The 27,099-nt window shown below is 43.0% G+C and overlaps 1 protein-coding gene across 1 annotated transcript in view; it reads left to right on the top strand.

Moving 5' to 3' along the window:
- Window positions 1-27,099, top strand: part of LOC145413674 (glutamate receptor 1-like) — a 279,310-nt gene that overhangs the window by 135,398 nt on the left and 116,813 nt on the right. The window contains exon 4 of the mRNA XM_080283353.1: window positions 11,352-11,484. Within this exon, the coding sequence (XP_080139479.1) occupies window positions 11,352-11,484 (133 nt within the window). The remainder of the gene's footprint in view (window positions 1-11,351; window positions 11,485-27,099) is intronic.

Here is a 27,099-nt window from a genome sequence, read left to right as displayed (position 1 = left end):
GATAGAGGAAAGTCAAGGAGGCATTGAAAGTAACAAAGAAAACTTCACTGGAGACAGACTATTGTAATTAAGAAGAGAGATGAGAAGATTGATTAATAATTACAGTATATCAGATAATGCGAAAAGGAAGTGACAGTGAAAAAAAGGAAGTGACTGAAAAAAAGGTGAGGAAAAAAAAGGAAGTGACTGAAAAAGAGTGAAATCCCAAATGGCTGAAACATCAAAGGGAGAATCATTAAGTGGGGAGGAGAGGAATTAAGTCTGGGATGGGGAGATTGATTATGGGGTGGGGGTGGGGGAGTATGGGGAGTGAGAGAGGGAGGGGATGTGGGTAGAGATGGGAGAGAGGGATAGGGAGGTGACTGAGTTGGATGAGGAGAGAGAGAGAGATAGATAGATAGAGAGAGAGAGAGAGAGAGGAAATATTAATACCAGTAAAGAAGATGAAGGAGAGAGGGAGGGGATGGAAAGATGAAGTCGGGAGAGAGATGGGAAGGAGGAGCCGATGAGGTGAGGGGAGAAAGAGAGGAGGAGAGGAAGCTGATGCCAGTGAGTAAAGCGGATGGAGGGAGGGGAAGAGGGAGGGTGAGGGGAAAGGAGGGAGAAGAGAGAGGAGAGATGGAGAAAAAGGGGAGATAATAGCAAGAGGAGAAGGAGGTTGGGGTAGAGAGGGGGGCAGAAGTGGAGGAGGAGGAAGGGGGGACGGAGGAGGTGGAGGGCAGAGTGGAGGATGCGAGTGGATGGAGGTAAGAAGAATAATTAGAAAGGTGGAGGTGAAGGTAGAGAGGGAGAGGGAGTTTGAGAGGGAGGTGGAGTTTGAGAGGGAGTTGAAGGTGGAGTTGGAGTTGAAGGTGGAGTTGGAGTTGAAGGTGGAGTTGGAGTTGAAGGTGGAGTTGGAGTTGAAGGTGGAGTTGGAGTTGAAGGTGGAGTTGGAGTTGAAGGTGGAGTTGGAGTTGAAGGTGGAGTTGGAGTTGAAGGTGGAGTTGGAGTTGAAGGTGGAGTTGGAGTTGAAGGTGGAGTTGAAGGTGGAGTTGAAGGTGGAGTTGAAGGTGGAGGTGGAGGTGGAGGTGGAGGTGGAGGTGGAGTGGGAGTGGGAGTGGGAGTGGAAGGTGAAGTGGGAGTGGAAGGTGAAGTGGGAGTGGAAGGTGAAGTGGGAGTGGAAGGTGAAGTGGGAGTGGAAGGTGAAGTTGGAGTGGGAGGTGAAGTTGGAGTGGGAGGTGAAGTTGGAGTGGGAGGTGAAGTTGGAGTGGGAGGTGAAGTTGGAGTGGGAGGTGAAGTTGGAGTGGGAGGTGAAGTTGGAGTGGGAGGTGAAGTTGGAGTGGGACATGGAGTTGGAGTGGGACATGGAGTTGGAGTGGGACATGGAGTTGGAGTGGGACATGGAGTTGGAGTGGGAGGTGGATTTGTAATGGGAGGTTCAGTTGGAGTGGGAGGTGGATTTGTAATGGGAGGTTCAGTTGGAGTGGGAGGTGGAGTTGGAGTGGGAAGTTGTGTTAGAGAGGGAGGTGGATGAAACAGGAAACGGTTTCGGACAGAGAAATGGAAATGGATGCGGGGGAAGGAGCTAGCAGAGAAGGGGAAGGAGGAGGTGGAGGTAGAGAGGGACTGTGGGGAAAAGGCAGGGAATGGAGGGGGAGAGAATAGGCAATGGAAAGAGGAAAGTCTGCCTAGACGGGGGGGGGGGGAGTAACTGATGAGTAGCAAGGGTGAGGGGAAATAGAAGGGGAGGAGTAGAGAAGGTGTGAGAGGAGGAAAGAGGAAGTGGGAGAGTAGAAAGAGGGAAAGGAAAAGGTGAAAGGAGACAGAGATGATGAATGGAGTATGAGAGAAAAGACAGGGAGAACGAAAAGTTGGAGGAGGAGGAGGAGGAGGAGGAGGAAGAGAGAGAAGGGGGAGGAGGAGGAGGAGGAAGAGAGATAGAGAAGGGGGAGGAGAAGGAGGGGGTGGTAGTGGTGGTGGAGGTGGATAGTGGAGGTGAAAGTGGAGGTGGAGAGAGAAAGGAAGGAAAAAATGGAGAGAGGATGAGAAAACGTAGAGGAGGAGGAGGATGGAATGGGGAAGGAGGAGAAGGAAAAGATAAGGAAGGAAGGACAAGAAGGATAGTGAGACGGCCAGTGACAAAGAGAGGAGAGAGGAAAGCGGATGAGTGAAAAGTGTTCCATAGAAAGTCACATTTTGTCCCAAGCCTCTTAGTCCCCCTCTGGCCAGGTTGTGTCATAGGATCTGTTAGGGAGCTTACTCGTACGGGCTGCTCCCTCTGTCAAAGATCTGTGGCACTTTCACTCTGACACTCTTAGGACTCTCTCAGTTCAGTAAAATCGTATGGTGTTAGAACTGATCACTAGCCTTGAACTGACTTAAGGGGGTTAATACTGATGGTATTAACACTCAGGCTCCTTAGATTCACTCTTAGCTGAGGAGAAAATAAAAACGTGTTTTGTGTTGAATAGAACAAAAAACTACAGTTGTCCCAACAATGAGCGAGATTATTAGCCTTGTACACACACACACACACACACACACACACACACACACACACACACACACACACACACACTTTCATTGCTCGCTGTTTTATCTAGTATATCCATGTTTTTCTTTTTCTTATCGTATGTTCTTTTCCTTTTTCTCTTTCCTTTTGCATCATACACTTCCTCTGTTAAATACGGCGTTACTTTCTGGCTTCCTTGTCATCATCTCTTATTTTTTACTTCCTTTTCTCGTTTCCATTGCTAAATCTTATCATTTTTTATATCACTTCTATTCACCTTTGTCGTCCCTGTCATTTGTCACAACTTTCTTTTTTCATGCTGCCCTTTTCGCTTTTATTATCACCTTTTCTCACCTCCAGACCTTCCTCACTCCTTCCTTCCTTCCCTCCGTCTCTCCCTCCATCTGTTTTTTTTTTTTCTCACTCATTTTACTGTTTCTTTCTCTTCCTTTCTTCTTCCTTCCTTTCCTTAACAGTAAACTTGTCTTCCTTTGTATCAACCTCTCCCATCTTCCCTCCCTCCATTTCTGGTGTCACGCTTCCTTTGTGCCCCTCTTCCATCTTTTTCACCACCTCTCTTTCCTTTCTCTTTTTCTTCCCCCTCTTTCAGCAGCCTTAGATAATCCTTCTTTCCTTCAATCCTTCTTTCCTTCTAACCTACTACCTCATCACCTCCCTTCCCACACTTTCCTATTCCTTCAGTAACCCATGTTTTCCGCTTTCCTTCCCTCCCTCCCTGGTTTCCTTCCTTGCAATATCTCCTCTCCTCCATTTTCTCATTACTTTCACTTTCACTCTTATTTAAAAACCCCGTCTTTTCTCGCTCTGTCCATCCCAATTCCTCGTACAATCCTCCTCCTCCTTTTATTTCCCCCATCTTCTTTCTTCGCCCTGTCTCCTTCCATTTCATTCTCTCCTCTCTGGTTTGTTGCCTTTGTGACGACAGAAGGGGATTGTCCATCTTTTTTATTTCTCATTTCTCCAGTAGAAACTTGCTCTCTTGCTAGACACAAGTTGCTAGCGGAGGAAAGGGCGATAGTGATCATTTGAGAGAGAGAGAGAGAGAGAGAGAGAGAGAGAGAGAGGGAGAGAGAGAGAGAGTGAGTTCTGTATCCATGTGTGTCTTCCCAGTTCTCATATCTTCCTCCTTCCTTCCTGGCCCCTCCTTTTTTCACATCATCTCGTCCCAATCTCGTAAGTAGCAAAACATACGAGCTGAGAGACTGGAGACAGCTTACTAGCTTTGAGTTTCGCCTCTCAAGAACGATGATGATATTTTTTTTCCTGTTACAACCAATATTTTTTTGTTTCAGAGGAGAGATAAGTGAAGGGGTGGCATTATTTATTTTTGCAATCACCAGTATGTATATTTAATTGGAAGATAATGACGTCTTTAGTTTTGTAATCCCCAGAGATTTTATTCAGAGTGGAGTTAACTAAAGTGATGTCTATACAGATAGATACGGTAGATAGATAGATACGCATATTCACACACTCACAGACACAACACACCAATTCATACCCGTAGCAGAGTGTTGTTGTGCTGGCCGTACTTATTTGTTCACAACTTAAAGACTTCTATTTTTCTGTAACTTGAAGGTGTAAGAAAGTGGAGTATTAATATTTCACCTATGCCTATATTTCGTTGTGATGATGATGTGTTGAAGAACTAAATCTTAAAGATGTACGGGAGTTTTTAAAAGTGTGTGACTCACCCTCTTTTAAACTTTTATTGTGTTGTTGGTGTGTATGTTGACTGTGCCTCGTCTTTAGCACCACTTGCGGCTTTACTGCTGCATATGCTTCCTTGTTATTATGGCTCCTGAAACTGCGTCAGCTCTTGTGACTGAACATTACAGCTGCCCTCACAACTTTTTATCACTAGACGTATTATTGCTGTTACGACTTCCTCACTTATCATACCCGCCACAACGATGCACTTAAGCAACTGAGTTCCTGGGAATTTTCACCATTATCCTCAGCAGCTCCTCCTCAGCTTTACACGTTTTAAAGTTAGTCGCTTCCTTTTCCCACACGGGAGAGACTTTTTTAGAGGAGTTACGTTTAGTCCTAAAATATCTCTTCAGTATGGTGACATCATATTAAAGTTTTGCTGTCTCCAGACGACTTTTTCTGGCTTAACCCTATTCGGTGCAACCCTTGGCGATTTCCCACACTTACGACCCTAGTATCGAGAAAAGAATCTTGAGTAATATTATTGGTTTGACGAAGTGAAAGGAACGCATTCGGACACGTCGGCGCCGTTGCAAGGCAAGCGCTGCCAAACATATCGTACCGCACCCGCGCGCACTGAAACACACACACACACACACACACACACACATACACACGTTTAACTATTATCAAATTTAAAATTAATGTAAATATCAAATGATAAAATATTTTACCATTCACCAACGCTTATCATGTTTGCCATATATCAAAGCCGTAGGCTATATTTTCAGTCTGAGGGCTGCAGTATCAATAAACCGTTTACTGTTGTCTCTCACACACACACCGTCCATAACATGGAAGTTGATAGCTTACACATCGTCCTCATCATCATCACCACCCTTCCTCCCTCACACTCACCACCTCCCATCTTCCTCACCACCACCTTCCCTCCCTCCATCACCCTCACACTCACCACTATATTCCCTTCTACCATACTCTCCGTCTCACTACCACCGCTTTTTTCTCACCACCATCTCTCTCTCTCACTCGCCACCGCTAATACTCTCTCTTTCTTCCTCACCTTCATAACTCCTAAACCCACTTTCAGTGGATTTACTACTAGGTAGACTAGTTGATGGAGAGGTAGCTATTAGTCAAGGAAATCTAATAATGTAAGCATATAAATAATACCTGGTTATACATGCGAGTATTTTTTTTTATGCAAGAAAGAAGGAACCAAAGGGCAGGACCTGCAAATTGCTCCCTCCAAGAAAAAAACGACAGCAGAGCCAAATTCAAGATCAGTTCATTTCGAGATGCCTGGACACACTGTGTATGAAAGACTGGAGACCGTAGGCAGTAAAAAAAAACAGAGATGGAGACAATTCCAGAGTTGACCTGTTGCATACATGAATGACTGGAGCAACGGTTAACTCTTGCATTAAAGAGTTGGACAGAAAAGGGCTGAGTTTGTTGCTAAGACGGGTGCTGCGTGCCTGCTGTGGTGGTGGAGGGATGCAAGCAGACAGTTCAGAGGAGCAGTGACCACTGAAGTGGCGATAGAAAAGAGACTGATGCAACAGTGCCGCGAAGAGACAGAGGTTGAAGGGAGCCAGTAAGAGGAAAGTTAATGAGACGAAAAGTCTCCGACTCCATCCTGTTGAGAAGAACTGTGTGGGAAGCCTCCCCACACATGACAGCTGTGCTCTACACAGGAGCGAATAAAACCCGTGTATAAAGTCAACAACTGTGCAGGGCCGTGGGTTAGGGCTTCCTGACTAAAACCTCCCTAAGTGAAGAGTCCAGTCCTGCTGTGGACTAAAAATGGAAAGTTCATAATGATGATGATGAGAATACTACCATATATTTCTTTCTAATGACTGAATATAATATTGAGCTACGCGAGTTTCAGCCACACTCAAAAAGTGTGTAACATGGATACGGGACGAGGACCCAACTCGCCATGTATCCCACCAACCACTTTCCCCAACCTCCTCCCTTTAGAAAGTAGTTATTTATTTTTCAAATGTCATTACAACTATATAATAATGAATTTATAGAAGTAAAAGATTATTCTTATTAATTTTACACGTGTGGGGTGAGGACTGAGTTGGTGCGTGAGGACTGTGTTGGTGTGTGAGGACTGTGGTGGTGTGTGAGGATTGTGTTGATGAATGAGGTCAGTGGTGGGGTGAGGACTGGTGGTGTGTGAGGACTGTGTTGGTGTGTGACGATTGCGTTGGTGTGTGAGGACTGGGTTGGTGAGTGAGGACTGTGGTGGTGTGTGAGGACTGTAGTGGTGTGTGAGGACTGTGCTCGTGTGTGAGGTCTGTGGTGGTTTGTGAGGATTGTGTTGGTGTGTGAAATATAATCTATTCGTGAGAACAAAACAGACTCGACCTTCTCATGGACCCACTTCACGTATAACTAAGGAGTGAGAAAACAGGTAGACCTTTATCATACAAATGGATGGCGAGTGAGAAAGGGCCGGGGAGTACAGGAGGTAGATAAGGCAGAAGGCGGTAGATGTACGGGAGATAAATGCTTGAAAAGGCATACATATTGCATAATAAATGCAAAATTCCACATCAACAGCCTTGTGCCTTACCTACCTCCTATTCTGCCCGCCCCTCTGTTGTATAATAAAGGTCTACCTGCTTCTCACTCCTTACAGCTGAAGGAGGTCCTTGAGAAGGCTGAATCTGTTGTCACCAATATATTATATAGGTATTTCTAAATCTGAGTACTGCAAATTAAAATTGAAGGGCACAGAGAAATATTTAGTTATAACCAATTATTCAAAGGGCACGGTAGCTCTGTCTGCTCATGCTACGCCCCAAGGAGTATTCAGAGCAATGCAATAACAAATATTCAATTATGAATAGTTATACCCAAAACATCATCAGTATACAGTATAAATCAATGGTTATTCAGTGGGGCAGTCAATCCCAAAATACCGACAAATTAGTCAGTAGACTGTCCTTCTGATGTCAGTTTATTAGTAATTTCCCACTGGTCAATCACTAGCCTATCACTGAGACCTTTGTCGGTCAGCCAGTCAGTCTCTCCAGAAGTCAGTCCCTTGATCCTCTGTTAGTAGTCACCACGAGAAAATGCAGCTGCCAGCCAAAGCTTCGTACATGCGGGATCACCATTAAATTCTTACGAGTAGACTGTTAACCAGGAAACGTGCCAGTCTTTGGATTACTGAATCGCTTAGAGCAGCCTGTAGCTTCCTGGTTAAACCCTATATCTCTTGTAACCGGAGAACAAGCTGTTCCCTGGGTAATGCACAGGCACAGTGTGGATATGAGGGGTTAGGTCCAGAGCCTTGCCTGGCGCTTTCAAGGGAGACAGCAGTCAATCAGGCCCCATGTCCTTCTCTACACTGCGAGACCATGCTTCATTTCAGCTGATCCACCCCCTGTTGCATCGACCCCTGGTAAGTTAAAAAGATCCCGGGTGCCAATTAACTAACAGGGCCCTCAGTGACCCACAGCCCGTCACAGGTCGAAAGAGTAGTAACCGTTAACTTGGGGCTATCCATGCCTATGCTCCTATGTATTTTCCGGCGGTATTTGATCCTACGCACTCGAACATCCTTTTTACTCTACACTTACAACTAATATAAGTAAGCCGGAGGATTCTTATGCTGCAAGATCCTCACCTTCCGTATCTCTGTTTACATCTATCATATAAGGAAATTTTTAAACAAAAATATAATCCGTATATAACGTAAACTCAGTCATAATCTATATTCACAGACATGCATATTCATTCTTAATTTCCAAAACAAGACTTTCACTGATTGGGCATGTTACTATAGCATTTCATACATACTTTATTTCAATTCTGATCACAGGTGTGCTTGTGACATACTTGACATTGCTTCGTGGACGATTTTGCTTTGGGGCGATTCTGAGTGTATCCTGGACCATAAAGAGACTCCAGGCATGAATGACACTTGTGCTGCTTGCCTGACCTATTCTCATGTGTTACTTCTGGGACGGCCTCCTCTACATCTCCCTGTCCGAGCATCAGATTCATCTTAGCTATTGTATTCCTGGTCAGACCACAAGCCTGAACTTTTCTTCTTTCAATTTGCAGATTACACAATGCCTTCACTAACTGCCAGCCATAGGAGATTGAAGCAATTTTTCTTGGGTCCTGATTATTATATAACGAATAAATTGTCTGTGAATTTACTCTGGCAGTGTTGACAATGTAGCCAAGGGCATTCACTGTCCATCTTCTAGATTTAGTGTGTACTGTATGAAAACTTATTCTCTGATCCATAATGTCAGTGCCTCCTTTAGTGAAATCATACAATTTAAATATATATATATATATATATATATATATATATTTTTTCAAATCATCATCCTTGGTAATGCCTAATATAGGGGAAACTGTGCTCAGAAGTAACACATCTTTCTTACCTTTGCTTTTGGTGGGTGTTACATAGGATTCAGTGTCATTTCCTCCCCGTGTTTCTTCCAGTAAACTTGGTATGACATATCTTCCCTTTCTGTGACTATCTCTGGTGGTATGCCTTTCCTAGTAAAATCTATAGTACCTAAGGCTGAGATACCTTGTGTTTGAAGCCACTCCAGCAACTCTATACTGGTGTACAATCTATCCAGGCTAATAATCCTACCTCTAAGGTCGACTGAGTCTTGTAACTGACTTACCAGAGCTTTCACTGTTGGGACTGTACCGCGTATGTAGTGTGGTCCTGGCTCTCCAGGTTTACCTGAATATACAGCTGTCCTAAAGGTAAATGGATATCTAACAGCATTAATAGATTTATATTGGAGGCCATAGAGTACGGGTTTGCTCTTATTGTAGTCTGAACCCTATTTGTGTTCTGCACCCATACAACGTTTCATCAGTGGTCAAGAAGTCACCTGGCTCTAACACTGAGCAACAACAATTACTGAACTGTTCAAAAAGCTCCCTGATTGCTGCAAACCGATCGTGTACCCATCTCTGGTGTCTGGTATCAATGTTGATCGTGTACCCATCTCTGGTGTCTGGTATCGATGTTGATCGTGTACCCATCTCTGGTGTCTGGTATCAATGTTGATCGTGTACCCATCTCTGGTGTCTGGCATCAATGTTGATCGTGTACCCATCTCTGGTGTCTGGTATCAATGTTGTTAAAAGTTATGTCGGCATGTAAGAAACCAAATCGTTTTACTGACATGACGGCTTCAAATATTGGGTGACCAAACCCTTCCATGAAGAGACGATTATAGCAATATTTATTTTGTCCCAACAAACCTCTTGGATAGAGCAGGCCAAAAAAGCTTTTCAATTCTATGGCATCAGTCATCTTGACGTGTGTTGGTATTTCAGCAGTCAGTATTAGAAATTTCGGTAATTATGCCTTGTGTTAGCATGGGTTACAATACCATCAATCATATTAGATGTTATAAACAACTCCCATGCCATTATTTCTGTATTAGCTGACCTTGCCTCTCCTAACAAAACATCCTTCACTAGGCAATACCTTCTCAACAGGCCTACCTTCTGTATGATTGGTCCATATTATTGACTTACCGATATCTAATTTTCTCTGGGGTTTCTCTAAAATGCAGGTATATTCCCTGAGCTCGTGTGGCAGGACAAATTCGTCATAATTATGTTTGTTCAAGCACTGGTCCAAAGAACTGATTAATCTATTTTTCACCAGTGGCTTTCTGTTTCTGAGTGGTATCCACTCTTCTTCATTTTGTCAACATTCTGATCATCATCTACATCGTCGCCCTCAGCTACTCTATCCAAGGCAAGGTCATCATCATCATCATCGCCAACTACCTCTTCCAAGTAATCTTCGACTGGGTCGTCAACATAGTCGAAAATAAAAGCAATGACTACGTCCGTCGGCACATCCACCCCGTCCCCTAATTAATGCCTAACTAACCGTCGTCCAGCACGCCTACACGAGAGCCGCGAGGTTTGTGTGTGTGTGTGTGTGTGTGTGTGTGTGCACATTACAATGCACGTGTGTGTATGTGTGTGTGTGTGCACATTACAATGCACGTGTGTGTATGTGTGCACAATACAATGCACATGTGTGTATCTGTGTGTATGTGTACGAACAACCATTTCATTGGGTATGAGGAGTCATAGAGAAAAAACAATGAATAATACATAGATAATAAAATTAGTGAATGAAATAACTATTTCACTAGGTATGAGGAGTCATAAAGTATGAACAATGAATAATACATAGAAAATAAAGTAGTTTTAATGAAAATAGGAAACGTATCGTACGTCTGGAAGCTGTGTTGATGCCCGTTAGGCTTGCGTAGGCTAAGGTCCCAGATATTTCACTCATCTTCGAGCGTTTTCTTTTTGTTTAGCGCTCTCCATGGGGAAAAATCGTTAATTTTAGAGAAAACGCTCGTTTCAACCCAGTTTTTTCGCTCAGAATCACTATTTTGTTGTGTTTCCAGTAATTTAACAAGAAAATAATCGTGAGACCATGCATTGCTTACAAACTAGAGTTTATTGGCAAAAATTAGTTAGGGCGTATCAAAAATGATACGGGGTGCACCGAATAGGGTTAAGAGAGACTTGAATGGAGGAGAAAATTCGGTTTTAATATCAGAGTACAGTTTTATAAGTGTTGTTTGGTGCTCGGAATACACCCGCGACTCACCAAGCAAGATCCCACGTTATATTTTGAGACGAGTGTGTGTGTGTGTGTGTGTGTGTGTGTGTGTGTGTGTGTGTGTGTGTGTGTGTGCGTGCGCGCTCGCTCGCGCGTGCGTGCGCGCGTGTGTGTGTGTGTGTGTGTGTGTGTGTGTGTGTGTGTGTAATTCCTATCTCTGGAACTTATTCCCACCAGAGCATTATCCTCTTCTGTGACATGTGACTTCAGACTGTGTGCACAGTTGGCAGCACATGAACCTGGGACAGTGTCTGTGTGAAGTGAAGGTCTACCTACAGTTTCCGACGTTCATGCACCATAGTCACTTGGTCATTTCATCTAACATTTAACACCTCCATTCATCCATGTCAGTGCCGCCAAAAAATGTGATTGCCAGGGTTGTCAAGTATACCTCTGCTACACACTGGTGCTGTACCAGCTTCGTATGTTGCCTGCCAACTGTACCTTCTCTTTATCCCGGCTTCAGAACTTGCTGACTCAACTCTCTTTCTTTTTTCTCTCATCCAGGCCTCCTACGACTCCAGAAGATTTACCAGTCCCTCCGACCAGCCCAAGCGTCCTTCGAGATTCGGGTGGTGAGGCGTGTCGAGTCGGCCCATGATGCCCTGGCCTTCCTTAGGACCCTGGAAAGCAGCAGCAGGTGAGTGGATGGTTACCTGGATGCGTGCTTGGGTAGGGTGTTATTTTATTGCTATATGTGTTGGTCTTCTTTATCACATTGAAAAGCAACAGCAGGTAAGTGAATGGCTAACTGGGTGAATGGATGGATAGAGTGCTATTTTCATAGCTATGTGTGATGGCCCTCTTTAGGACCTTAGAAAGCAACATTAGATGAGTTGTAGCTGGATGGATGGGTGATTGGATGCAATTTCGGTGCATTGTTACAGTACTACCATTTATACATGGGGCAAGAAAAGCAACAGGTAGCTTGATGGCCACCCGGATGGATGGACGAATTTTTAAGCACTTGTAACTAAGGTCATCCTAAGGTTCTGGGAAACAACAACATGTGAGTGGATGGTTTCCTGGTTGGTTGAACTGTTAGACTGTTAGGTGCATCCATACAAGATTATTACTTATACATGGCATTTCGTCGACCTCTTTCAGTCCAGTGGCTTCGTAGATGCTAACACATTTTTTACTACGGAACTCTATCACTGACTGATTTGGAAACTTCCTCTGTGATGAAATGACCAGGTTTACAAGTGGTGTGCAAGTATTCCCCTGCAGCATTGATTCAATTTGAAACAAAGTTGATGAAAAGGTAGACGGCCAGCCAAGGGTTTGACCATTATTTTATTTTTGAGAACAGGCCAACGTAACATGACCACCACATTTCCAAACAAACTGCTTGATGGCAGTATGATTTTCATCACGCGTCCGTCCGTGTGTGTGTGTGTGTGTGTGTGTGTGTGTGTGTGTGAGAGAGAGAGAGAGAGAGAGAGAGAGAGAGAGAGAGAATTATTTTAGCTCAAATTATTCATCTGTTAATTGTTGAGCTGTCTCACCAGTAATGTTGAAAGTTTACACCAAGATGAAATTATGATGATAGGTGTATGTACAAACGCTCGTTCGCATGTCACGTGCTCACAGAGCGCACTTTACTGGTGTTGTTGAGAAGACTGTCTTGGTGTTGACAGGGGCGGTAAGAAATCTGCCGCAGTAGGGAAAACAGTTCTGATCCACAAACCAAACTTTAATTGTTTATGACAAGCGGTATGGTGCAGTCTCTCTCTCTCTCTCTCTCTCTCTCTCTCTCTCTCTCTCTCTCACCAGCTTCCTCCCTTCCTCCCTAACTTTAAGCAATGAAGGCATTTAAAGTTTGCACCCGGCGTTATGTAGCTTTTGTTTGGCCGTGTATGCAGCACAGAATGGCCCAGCAGCGTCCTGTACACTTGCCCCCAGTAAGCGTGTATTGTCTTGGGCAGAGGGACAGTACACTGGGGTGTCCTGCATTCTGTGCGGTGCTGTATTGTATTTTTTATGATATGATTCGGCCCCCTCCGCCTCTTTGTTCCCCCCCCCCCTCTCTCTCTCTCTCTCTCTCTCTCTCTCTCTCTCTCTCTCTCGTGTGGGTTTGGATGTGGGTGTGGTTGTGGATGTGGGTGTGGTTGTGTGTACGTAACACAGGTTCCCTTTGCCCCACCTGTGAAGTACCCCTCCGTAATTCAAGAAATTGTACATAAACAGGGGAAAATGAGGGAATTTAAAGGAACAGTGAATGCATAAAGGAGAGAGAGAAAATAAAGAAGGTAACTGAAATGAAGGAACAAGGCAGGAACTGGAGAGGGAAACGAGAAAGCAGTAAAACGAAGAGAAGAAAAATGAGGGTAATGTAGGGAACAACGAATAGAGGAAGAGGAGGGAAACGATAATGGGAATGTATGAAAGAGATGCGAGGTACAAGACAGAAAGTGGAGAGAGAGAGAGAGAGAGAGAGAGAGAGAGAGAGAGAGAGAGAGAGAGAGAGAGAGAGAGAGAGAGAGAAATACCCGCTCCTGCCGCTTCCCTAGTCTCGCTGCTGTATATTCACACACATACTGTACTGTATATTTCTCTCTCGTCGTACCTGGAGAGAGTGCAAGTCAGGTCGAAGCTGTTTTATCTTCCCAGTAAACACCTTTTCAAATATGGGTACAAATCTTAAAACGTTTGTGTTAATATTCCCTAAAGCAGTTTAGTAAATAATAACACTGTAACTTCTCATTGCAGTGAGTCTGTTTACTGTAGTCTGGGGATAAGTAGTTGAGTGGTAGGAAGAGTTGGCTGGTGTCTGTAAAGCCGCATGATCGATGCCAGGTTATGTTAGATCGATAAAAACTTCTTGAAAACAAACTGAAACTGGACACAAAACCCACCGAACTTTCATTTTAAAAAACCTATCACATCAGTCCTGAATGAGAGATATCGCAGCAAGTATTCAGTATGGACGGAGGGTGTTAGCACCAGAGTAGTGAAGCTTGTACGGCGTTGGTAAAAGAACTAGGATATCTATGTTGAGATCGGACACATAAAAACAAATACTCCAATAACTTCTTTATGTACTTTATTCTGACTACTCCCAACAGATTCTATTAGACTTTTTTAAGCTGTGAGGAATTACACACACCCTCATTTAACCCTTTTAATTAACCCCATCATTAGAAAACTGCCAAATAATACAAAACTGACGTCATCGTCGTGGAAGGTTTTCGATTATTTTGTTTTTGAGAGAATGGATTACCTTACGCAGGTCATGTGGGGATATTTACAGCTCATACAATGTTTTCATCTGGTGCTGGAGAGGGCTGCCTTCATGTGGTGGCATTGATATAACCGGGCGGCTCAACTGCCTGGTTTCGTAAATGTCCTTCATCTACCTCCCTGTCCCCCCAAAAAGAGAATGGTGGACTTGAGGAGGGACAACTTCAGCCTGCAGTCCACTGGGTCCACATTTCAGATTATCCTGGGGCTGCAAAAAAAAAAAAAAGCAACATCAACAACTTTAACAACTACAATAACTACAACAGCTACAAGAAGAACCACAACTAAGAAACAACATCAAAATAATAATAATGATGATGATAATAAAAATATTAAAAATCTCAATAATAATAATAATAATAATAATAATTTATAATAATGGTAATAATGATGATGATAATTAGTAATAATAATGATAATAATAATAATAATAATAATAAACTCTCCTCATGCTATTTCATGACCGATTTTATTGAACCTAGAATAATCTTTCGAGCTCTCGATGTTGCATGTCGCATTTTTTGAACATCCTCACTACAGCCTTCATAAGATGAATAAATCTGGTATGTAGTGTATGTATTGTATGAATATACTGTATGTGAGTTCACCGCCTGGCAAATCTCCTGCAGTAATGCTTTTAGATATTTTCATCACTGGCTGTGCAATACAAACTTTTCATATTACCCCTGCTGACATCAAAAGGTTGTATTTAACTCGGAGAAATACACGGCATACACGAGGTTACAGGGATGTGGGTTAACCCCTTCACTCCCGACACTGTTTTTATTGTTTATTCTCGCTGTTACCTGGCCATTGAACTTAGAAGAGGCTTTATGAGCTGGATGGGTTAAGTAACACCTTCAATAACACCACTGCTGGGGTGTTGGCCTAAGTTGGATGGGTTAAATAACACCTTCAATAACACCACTGCTGGGGTGTTGACCTAAGTTGGATGGGTTAAATAACACCTTCAATAACACCACTGCTGGGGTGTTGGCCTAAGTTGGATGGGTTAAATAACACCTTCAATAACACCACTGCTGGGGTGTTGGCCTAAGTTGGATGGGTTAAATAACACCTTCAATAACACCACTGCTGGGGTGTTGGCCTAAGTTGGATGGGTTAAATAACACCTTCAATAACACCACTGCTGGGGTGTTGGCCTAAGTTGGATAAAAGAGTCTGGCAGCAGCAAGGACAGACAAAATGAGCCATCATACTGAAGAGATTTATTAATAAAGGGTTAAAGATTCCTTTATTCATTATTAGTAAATATTTGCTCTCCTGGTGAATTTATTCTGCTTAGGAGAGACTTCTTTAACTGGAAGGGAACTCGAAATATAGAGATGTTGTTTTTTTCTTGGAGGAAACAATCATTCGGGCTCCTGGCCTTTGATTCCCTCTTTTATGCATTAAAAAAAAAAAAAAATGTCCTTAGCGCACTGCCCTCCTCCTATCGGCCTATAGTCTCAGAGATTATAAGTCCGAACCCCAGGTTTCCCCTCTCTAATTAACTTTTGAAAATGCCAAGTTCTGTCCATTGTACAAAAACTGGGTTCTCAGTGAGATATAGAAACTGGAATTTAGTGTACAATCCATCGAATTTCAGGGTTACTGCGGGTGGGGTTTTGCTGGAAAGGTAATTAGCGTACCGCCCTCCGCCTATAGGCTCATAGTCACAAAGCTCATAAGTTCGAACCTTGGGATTCATCTTGAAAATGCCCACTTCCGTCAAGTTTACTGGATATGGATTCTCAATGGTATATATATATATATATATATATATATATATATGTCACGAATCAATTCGCGACATTTCCTTTTTGTGAGAAACCACGAACTATTAGTGGAAAACTCACTGTGTATCGCTCAGCTAACCGTTTCTCCCTCCATTACGGAGTATACTTTCAAATCATTCGTCACCGTTTTCAAAAAGGTGACCGATTTAATGCACGTCACTAAGTGCTGTACTGAGCGATACTATTGTTTTTTATTGTTCGCCCCTGCTCATTCGACTGTTAAAAAATGCGGCCGAGTGCTCCGCTTTCCCACGACTTACTCAGTCTTGTGTTTGTTGTGACGGAGGAAGGTCCTGTGCCGCAGTGTGAGAGGTCAGCTAGTACCCAAACTCCACTTCACAGTTAGTCCAGTCTTCCCACCCATCTGGTGATACGCAGCATTCATCGACTATAGTATTTCTTTTGTGTATTTTCTAGTTATAAGAGTTTAATTAAGGTGTTTTTTTTTCTAGACGTAAGTATTTAGCTCGTGTGAGAGTGAGTGAGTGCGTCTCATTGATTTGAAATGTAACGTTAAATTTATTTTTTGTAATTAATAAATTTAACAGTTCCTTTTTTTGAGCTCAATGTAAAGTAAAAATCTTGTTTCATTTTTCCATAATTAAGCTTATTTTCCATATAGCTCCTAGCTTGCATAAACGTTTGCTTTCATAACTGGTACTTAGACCAGTCTTGTTGTTTTAACTTAATATCCGTTGTGCCATCTGGGAGTTAAGCATCGGCAAGAACCTGATGTTAGTATAAGTTATTTATTGTCAGGGGTGATGTAACTTTCTCCAGAGGCTAACAGTACAGTAATTCAGCAATTGTGAGTAATTAGTCTCTGCTGTGTACTGTTGAGAAAGTTTATAAATTCTCGTTCTTGAGAATCTTAGCAAGTCAGCGTAAAGTAATCGTTGCTTGATGTAGCAAGACAATCATTGTCTCTGCTCTTCAATATTATTGAATATTATTATCAAATTAAATAATATTTAACCATTTATTTCAAAATTACCGCGATATTATAAAAACCCCGTGACAATTGGCGACCTCATTCCAGGATATTAACTCCTAGCTCTAAAGCTATTCACGAGATAGTGCTCACTCATTCATATTTAGGTATTTATCATTAAAGTTTATAGGCACAAGCTTACTGGTGTTTACCGTTAATTTAGCAAGTGAATTTTGCTTTATCAATCCATAGAGTACTTAACTCTAGTTTATTTTGGTAACGCCAGACGATTTTATTCGCTTCTGGGAAGTCGCCGTACCATTGTGTTTATTATTGAGTCTTCCCAGTCATTTACACTTTTGATTTATTCTTTGCCAGTTAACTGGATAAGACTGGTCACCACTAGCTTGTGTCTGTACTCTTTACTTGTGGTTATTAGCATTCGTTTGCGAAGCAGCAATCAGTACTGAGTCGCTAGTTATTTAGATTGAGTTAGCGACATGGCTACCACCGTATTTTTACAGGAAGCCAAAGATATGGGCCTTACGGACCCAACTGAAATCAAAGAATACATACTCTCACGGTTCAATTACGAGCAAGAACGTGAGAAAGATGCTCGTGAAGAGCGTAGAATTCAGCGCGAGTACGAGCGAGAACAGCGCGAGTACGAGCGAGAACAGCGTGAGGAACGCGAAAAACAGCGTGAACACGAACAAAAACAACGCGAGCTCGACTTAGAAAAAGAGCGACAACAGCGCGAACTCGACTTGGAACACGAGCGAGAACAGCGCGAACAGCGTGAAAGAGAGCGTGCATATGAACAAGAGCAGCGTGAGAAAGAGCGCGAATACGAGCGTGAACAACGAGACAGAGAACGAGAACACGAACGTGCCGAGCGAGAAGCACGAGAAAAACATGAACTTGAAGTGCTGAAGCTCAAGCGAGATTCCTTGGCTTCAGACACATCTGGTGCAGTTGGTTCAAGCTCCACGAGCGCTCTCCCTGCACATGTTATGGCGACCCCACACATCAAGCTTCCCTCATACAAAGATGACGAGCGAATCGAGCCATACATAGCTCGATTTGAAGACATGGCTCAGCTTTACCAGCTCGATGATGCAGCTAAGCGGCTTCAGTTTCTTAGCCTGTTTGAGGGCCCTGCCCTCGATATTCTCCACAGAATTCGTGGAGACAATCTCACGTATGAAGTGATGAAAGCTGCACTCATTAAGGCGTATGGTCTCACAGTAGACGACGCCAAAGCTCAGTTCATGCGAGCTCGTCTCCAAGACAAGGAGACAGCTGTTCAGTTCCTCGACCGTCTCACTGCTTACCTAGGTGAGTGGATGGAAAAAGATGAAACTCCTTCCACGCGTGAGGGGATAATTGACCTTATGCTGCGTACACAGCTAGAGAGGTCATGGCCTGCTGAGCTCATAGCACAGCTTAAGATCTGCCAGGTGAAAGATGCCAGCCAAATGGTAGAGAAGGCTGACGCATTCTTTACTGCATACGGGTATCAAACTCGCAAGCAGCAAAACACCTGGAACAGAAAACCTGACAAGTCTGGGAAGCCGTCTCAGACTGAACCCCAGCAACAGGGCCATTCTCAGAATAATGGCCAAGGTCCAAAACGGCAGTGGAAGGACCAGGGGCAAAACACTCAGAAACCTGAGTGGAAGAGGTACAACAAGTACCCTAACCAGCAGCAGATTCAGCCACGCAACCGACCGTCGGGACAAACTTTTTCACCACCAGCTCAAAAGAGGCAGGAAGCGAATGCAGCCTTCATTCCTCAGCAACAGCCTGGTGGTCACGTCCCTACCAGTGTGGGTACTTCCCCACAGTTCACTAGTCCCACAGTGACAGTGAACCCTCCTCCACAGATGGCCAATGTTCCATCTTCCCAATATAACCCTCAAGGCACAATGTTTGCCACATCAATTCAGCAGCCTCATGAGTGGCTAGCTGCTTCCTCCACAGGCCCTCCCACAGGTGACAGTACCTTCCTTGTACAGCCAGGGTTTGTGGGAGGCATTCCTGTGAAGGTCCTGAGAGACAATGGTTCCTCAGGTTGCTCTGTCAAGCAGAGTTTAGTTCGGCCTGAGCAGTATACAGGTCGACAGATCCATGCAAGCCTTATTGATGGATCAGTGAGATTGTTCCCTGAGGCATGTATCCAGGTGGCATCTCCATTTTATACTGGTACGACACTTGCAGTTGTCATGCCAGAGCCTCTATTTGACTTTATAGTAGGCAATATTCAAGGAGTCAAGGATAGTTGCTCCGATGACGCTACTCAGACTTCGGCTGCTGCGGTAACACGAGCCATGGCTGAGGCTCCAGATTGTGTCACCCCAGTGATCATTGAATCGCCGCAAGATCTGATGTGCAGTCAACTTGTTGTGCAAGAACAACATTCTGACCCGACACTTGCTACCGTGCGGAACAAACAAAAGGGTCGAGTGATCAAGTATTCACGGGGAGGTCGAGCCAAGTTCCTTCGCAAACAAGGACGGCTCTACCGTGAGTCACGAACACCCGAGGGCGAGGTTCGATTGCAGTTTGTCGTTCCCACCAAGTACCGCCTAGCAGTGTTACAATGGGGTCATTGTTCAGCCTCAGGAGGTCACATGGGCAAAAGGAAGACCCAGGGCCATATCCGAGCTGACTTTTTCTGGCCAGGGATGGGACGAGACATAGATAGTTTTGTCCGTTCCTGCAGTGTGTGTCAAAGTAACACCACTAATCAGGGACATGCCCTTCCTGTGCCGTTTCTAACCACACCTGTAATCTCTGAGTCAGTTGAGAGACAGGATAGTGGTAATGTGGGTGTAGACCTGATGTCTCACCTACTAGCTGCTTACTAACTAGCAATTGTTGCATGCTGGGTTCCGTAAGATAGGCATCCTAAGCGATTTGAGTAATCCAAGGACCAGCCTGGTTCCCAGTTAAAAGTGTAGACCAGACGTCTCACTCGTTGGCCCTACAGGACACAGTATATCCAGGGCTTGTACATACATGTATACCATAAGTTAAGGGGGAAGTTTGAGAACCTTGCAGAGACAGTCCGAGGCTGTGTATGAATTACCTTGTGGAATGTCTCGAGCTGTGGGCCTCTCTGAGGATTCCCGGAGAATGCACATTACCCACATGAGTGTTCACACCCACGGTGGGTGTTAAAACGTGACCTGCCCGAGATTGCGTAGCGATTTTCAGCTTCCTGTATTACTCGTAAGTGTAGAGTTAGGTTAACCAGTAAACTGCTCGTTCTAAGCAATTTGTGAATTCAAGAACTGGCACGTTTCCTGGTTAATAATGTTAGGTTAACCAGTAAACTGCCCGTTCTAAGCAATTTGTGAATTCAAGAACTGGCACGTTTCCTGGTTAATAATGAAAGCGTTAACCAGTAAGCTATAAGGGTTCTAAGCAATTTGTGAATTCAAGAATTACGTTTCCTGGTTAATAATGACAAGTACTGATTGCTAGGCAGAGAGAGAGACAGAAATAACAGTTTTGATGCTCCACCTTAATTCCTTTCGCAGGTGTAGCTGGTGGGTGCAGCATTGCCGTGCAGATCAGCTGGCCGTTCCTGTTGCATGCTGCCGCCCCTTCTCTTCTGCCTCGTCATCATTATTTTACTATGAATTTGTATTACTGTGTCATTTTACACGTAGGTACAGTTACACTACAACTGTCACACCTACACCGTGTATTACATACACAACACTACATAACAATTAGTTGTTAATGTAAATGTAGCGAACTTTCGCTCAGTTTGACCTGAGTACAGGATTTTCACAGTCGTCACGGAGTTTTTCCCTCAAGCTTGTTTCTATTAACGTAAATACGAGGTTTTTTCGCTCACTGGCGACTGCGACATACTCCTGTAGCAGGATAGCACACACACCACAGTGTGAATCTTGTGTGACTGAGTTAGGATGTATATGTATGTATATTGAAATCTTTCTTCTGAAGGAAGAAAGATTTAATTTTCAAGGGGCGTAATGTCACGAATCAATTCGCGACATTTCCTTTTTGTGAGAAACCACGAACTATTAGTGGAAAACTCACTGTGTATCGCTCAGCTAACCGTTTCTCCCTCCATTACGGAGTATACTTTCAAATCATTCGTCACCGTTTTCAAAAAGGTGACCGATTTAATGCACGTCACTAAGTGCTGTACTGAGCGATACTATTGTTTTTTATTGTTCGCCCCTGCTCATTCGACCGTTAAAAAATGCGGCCGAGTGCTCCGCTTTCCCACGACTTACTCAGTCTTGTGTTTGTTGTGACGGAGGAAGGTCCTGTGCCGCAGTGTGAGAGGTCAGCTAGTACCCAAACTCCACTTCACAGTTAGTCCAGTCTTCCCACCCATCTGGTGATACGCAGCATTCATCGACTATAGTATTTCTTTTGTGTATTTTCTAGTTATAAGAGTTTAATTAAGGTGTTTTTTTTTCTAGACGTAAGTATTTAGCTCGTGTGAGAGTGAGTGAGTGCGTCTCATTGATTTGAAATGTAACGTTAAATTTATTTTTTGTAATTAATAAATTTAACAGTTCCTTTCTCGAGCTTAATGTAAAGTAAAAATCTTGTTTCATTTTTCCATAATTAAGCTTATTTTCCATATAGCTCCTAGCTTGCATAAACGTTTGCTTTCATAACTGGTACTTAGACCAGTCTTGTTGTTTTAACTTAATATCCGTTGTGCCATCTGGGAGTTAAGCATCGGCAAGAACCTGATGTTAGTATAAGTTATTTATTGTCAGGGGTGATGTAACTTTCTCCAGAGGCTAACAGTACAGTAATTCAGCAATTGTGAGTAATTAGTCTCTGCTGTGTACTGTTGAGAAAGTTTATAAATTCTCGTTCTTGAGAATCTTAGCAAGTCAGCGTAAAGTAATCGTTGCTTGATGTAGCAAGACAATCATTGTCTCTGCTCTTCAATATTATTGAATATTATTATCAAATTAAATAATATTTAACCATTTATTTCAAAATTACCGCGATATTATAAAAAACCCCGTGACAATATATATATATATTGTTACGAAACAGAGAAAGATAATATACACTTTAAGTGAGAATACTAAAAATCACTACTGTCCCGTAAAGTTCCAGGTTCAAAACAAAAGAGTAAGGTAAAATTACAAGTTAAAGTTTAATGCTCAAACTAACAACAAAACATTCAGGACTCATAAGGATAATGTAATGGCAAAAAACAGGTTAAATATATGGTTAACTGCAATAGCCTCTATTAACACGAAATTAGCATGAGTAAATTTATCTAAGTCAGCCCTGATAAAATGAAAATACACTGGGTAATGCTCAGTTAATGCAAGATAAATTATTACAGATACAAAATAATATTAATGATGGCTGACAACAAGAACCTTTACATAAATCACAAAAACCTTACTAGGCCTAAGAATCAACCCTACGCTACACAGTACAAGAAAAAAAATGCAACAACAGTTATACTCAAATTACACACAGCTGCTAGATGGTTGGAGACTTCCTGAGCACTCAATAATAACTGTACAGGGGAGGACAGAGATGTGAACAAAATGAGGAGTAGATCTAAGTTGCAATAATGCAGAGACTGAGCTCCTTATATAGGGGCCAGCAGAGCTTGATACAACTTGTAAGAAGGACGCGCAAATGAAGCCATGGGGACAAAGAGTTGACAATCCCGCTCTGAACAACAGAAAGAACGACTTATTCTACTATAACGGTAGAAGGAGGGAGTGAGGTAGAACACGCTCGTGATCAAACAGACAGCACACTGTACGTTAGAATTACACAAAGGATGATGAAATCATAGGCTATGTAACACCTCCCCATAAAGAAAAAGAAATTTACAAAGGAAATTTCTTATTACTCTAAAACAATCTGTCCAAAGTCTGGATAAGCAATCTGCAATAACATTTTCTTTCCCCTTGACATGTTGTATGTCTAATGAATACTCCTGAAGAAGTAGACTCCATCTTGTCAATCTCTGATTTTTATCTTTAAACTTACTAAGGAATTTCAGTGGGTTATGATCGGTATAAATGACTTTGGGGTCAAAACCAGAACACAAATAAAATGAAAAATGCTGTAAACCCAAAATCAAGGCCAAAAGCTCTTTCTCAATAGTTGAGTAGTTCTTTTGAGGTGGAGTGAACTTCTTACTGTAATAAGATACAGGGTGTTCAATACCCTGATCATCCTCTTGCAGCAAAACAGCCCCAGCTCCTGTATCACTTGCGTCAACAGCCATCTTAAAAGGCTTAGCAAAATTTGCAGTAGCGAGCACTGGCTGACTTAATAGGATAGCTTTAAGTTTGTTGAAAGAGGATTCACAGTTATCGATCCAGACAAATTTAACTCCCTTTTTCAGTAAGTCTGTAAGTGGTGATACAAGAATTGAAAAGTTAAGAACAAATCTCCTGTAATAACCTACCATTCCCAAAAATCTTTGTAGCTCTTTCCTACTTTTAGGTCTGGGAAGATCACTTATAACCTGAACCTTAGCTCCTGGTGGTGCAACATGTCCATCACCAATTACATACCCAAGGTACTGAACTTTAGCTTGACCAAACTCACACTTTGATAAATTAGCTACAAGATTAGCCTGAACCAAACGCTCTAGAAATTTACTGACATGGCATAGGTGATCTTTCCAGTTGTCACTGAAGACTAATACATCATCAATATAAACAACATACCCTGCCAAACCCTCTGTTACAACATTCATGAGCTTCTGAAATGTGGCTGGTGCATTCTTCACACCATATGGCATTACAGAACATGCAAAAGTCTTTCCTAGTGTTACAAAACATGAGATCTCCCTAGCACGTTCAGTCATAGGTACTTGCCAGTATCCCTTTAACAAATCAAACTTACTTTTGTGCCTAGCCTTTCCGATCTTGTCTATGCAATCTTCCACGCGAGGGAGAGGGTAAGTGTCTGTTTTGGTTATCTGATTACCACGTCTGTAGTCGATGCAAAGCCGCTGTGATCCACCTGGCTTAGGGACTAGAGTGACAGGAGAATTCCACTCGCTCTGACAGGGCTCAATCATCTTGTGGTCCAACAGGTAGCCAAGCTCCTTCTGGATGAGAGGAACTTTCACTGGGTTCACACGGTAAGGAGGCAGTTTAATTGGCTTTGCGTCTCCAACATCGACATCATGCATCAACACAGTGGTTCTTCCTGGAGTGGCACGGAACACTTGCGGGTACTCCTGCAGTAATGCCGAAAACTCTTGCCTTTCCTCGGGAGATAGATGAGAAAGCTTAGTCTGGAGATCATTCATGATATCAGGATTCTTCCCCAAACTATCACTCAGGCTCATGCTGCATGGGAGAGCTTCACTTGCAGACTCGGGTGGAACAGCTACAGTGCAGACTGGATTATTTTCGTCCCGTCTGTGATATAACTTTAGCATGTTGATGTGACACAGTTGCTTGTTCTTTCTACGATCTGGTGTGGCGATGACATAGTTGACATCACTGAGTTTCTTCTCCACGAAATAAGGACCACTAAACTTGGCTTGAAGAGGTTGCCCATGAACCGGTAGCAGAATCAAAACCTGATCTTCTGGTTGAAAATGGCGTAACCTGGACTTCTTATCATACCAAGGCTTCATCTTCTTCTGAGCATCTCCTAAATTCTCTCGCGCCAGCTGTAAAGCAGTGGACAGCCGTTCTTTGAACTTCATCACATACTCCAGCAGGTTGACGTTATCTTCCTCCGACAGCCAGCATTCCTTGAGTAGCTTAATGGGTCCTCTTACTTCATGGCCAAACAGTAGTTCAAAAGGTGAGAAGCCCAGTGATTCATTTGGAGATTCTCTTGCGGCAAACACAACGAATGGAAGACCTTTATCCCAGTCTTTCTGATGTTCCAAACAGTATTTCTTGAGCATCGATTTGAGTGTTTGATGATATCTCTCCAACGCTCCTTGGGTCTGGGGATGGTAAGCTGAAGACGTGACCTGGGTGATGCCCAACTCTTTCAGAGATTGCTTGAAAACATTTGACATGAAATTACTTCGTCGGTCTGACTGTACCTCCTTGGGCAGACCAAACTTTGTGAAGAACCCCAGCATTTCCTTAACCACGTTCTTTGCTGAGATATTTCTAAGTGGAATGGCTTCAGGATAACGAGTAGCCATATCAATCAGGGTCAACACATAAGAAAATCCTGAAGAAGTCTTAGGAAGTGGGCCCACAATATCCACCAACACACGGGTGAATGGCGCCTCAAAAGGAGGAATGGGAACTAGAGGTGCACCCTTTTCGGTCTGATTACACTTCCCCACAACTTGACAGGTGTGACAAGACTTACAATACCAGGAAACATCCCTGAAGATACCTGGCCAGTAGAAGTGTTTCAAAATGCGTGCCACAGTCTTCCTCAACTCCAAGGTGTCCTGCCAAACTGGAATCATGAGCCACCCTAATGATATCCTGCCTACAAACACGAGGGATGACAACTTGATGTACAACCTCCCATTCACAGTCGGCTGATGCTGTTGGGGGTCTCCACTTCCTCATAAGTACTCCTGGCTTTATATAATAACAAGTAGAAGCACCAGCTGACTCTTCCTCACTGCAAGCAGAGTTAGCTAGACCTTTCAACTCAGGGTCAGCAACCTGCAACTCAACCAACTCTTGACGAGACAAATTATCAACACTACGGGGTACTGCCTCATCTGGTGAGTGGTCCAAATTAGCAAGAAAAGTGTCAGCTAGGATAACATGATCATCATCATTATCCTCTAAATCACCAGTAACTTTAGACTTAGCCCTAGTGACAGCACATGCAGGGAACACATCAGGGACATCACAATCCTGGGTCGCAGCCACTGGCTCACTAGACAACTGAGGAGCTGGACACACTTGACTTCCACCAATATCATTTCCAAGTAAGAAAGTTACACCTGACATTGGGAGTGTCTCAACCAACCCAACCATAATGGAACCATTAGTAAAACCAGACTCTAAATTCACTCTGCACAGAGGGACAGAGAAGTAATTATTCCCTACACCTTGTAAGATTACAGTTTCATCAGAGGAATTAACATTAGAGCCTAGAACACTGGTCAGCATAAGGGATTGGCAAGCACCTGTATCACGATATATTTTAACTGATTTCGTGTCCTTATTGTCCAGAGGACTGACAAAACCATCAGACAGGAAATTAGCACATGAACTCTTGAGAGTGTCACCCACGTTACTGCTCAAAAGAGGAGCTCCATCATGAGAATTTAAGTTACCCCTCAAAGCAGGTTCAGTTAACTCAGTTAAAGAATTCTGGGAACTCTCAAGGGTGGACACTAGACCAATTGACTGAATATTTAAAGCCTCCTTTTTGTTCACATCGCGCTGTCTCCTGAAACATTTCTCCGTAGTATGACCAAGCTTACTACAATAAGTACATTTACTTCTCTGAAATCTAGAGGTGAAGCTGGTATTTACTTCCTGAGAAACATCATCATTATTCTCTTTCCTGTTACCTGTACTCTGAGTAGAGGCAACGTACTTACTCTCAGCTTTCCCTTTTTCTTTAGAATATCTCTTGTGAGTGAGAACATATTCATCAGCTAAAACTGCAGCATCAGACAAATTATCTATTCTTTTCTCATCAAGATATAGGCTTACATCTTTATAAATACACCTCTTGAAGTCCTCCAGCAAAATCATCTGCTTAAATTTACCGAAATCAGAATCCACATTCTTAGAATTTAATCACTGCTCTAACAGATCTTCTTTGATTTTTGCATACTCAACATGGGATTGCTTATCTTGCTTGTAAGTTGTCCTAAATTTTACTGTATAGGCTTCAGGAACAAGCTCATAGGCCTTAAGAATCAAGCTCTTAACTACATCATAATTATCAGATTGATCCTGAGGCAAAGATGCATAAGTTACTTGAGCTTTACCGGTGAGAACAGTTTGAAGGAGTACTGGCCAATACTTTTTGGGCCAATTAAAACATGTAGCTACCCTCTCAAACAACTGAAAATACTTTGTTAAATCAGATTCATTAAAAGGAGGGACAAGTTTAACATTTTTAGCCACATCAAAATCATCAGAGCTAGATGATCCAGTTCCACCTTGTTTCATGCGATACTCATGGTCTGCCTGAATCCTGGCAAGTTCAGCTTGTGCCTGTATCTGTGCCTCCTGAATCCGAGCCTGAGATTCAGCCTTCTTAGCATTTGCTTGAAATTCAGCCTCCTTAACACGAGACTCCGCCTCCTTAGCACGAGCCTCCTGCAGGGCTAGCT

This window comes from Coenobita brevimanus, chromosome 1 (assembly GCF_032717465.1).
Source record: "Coenobita brevimanus isolate Jiangsu-jjx chromosome 1, ASM3271746v2, whole genome shotgun sequence".
NCBI classification, from domain to species: Eukaryota; Metazoa; Arthropoda; class Malacostraca; order Decapoda; family Coenobitidae; genus Coenobita; species Coenobita brevimanus.
Note: the sequence above shows the minus strand (reverse complement) of the source record. Positions and strands in the feature narration are given on the sequence as shown.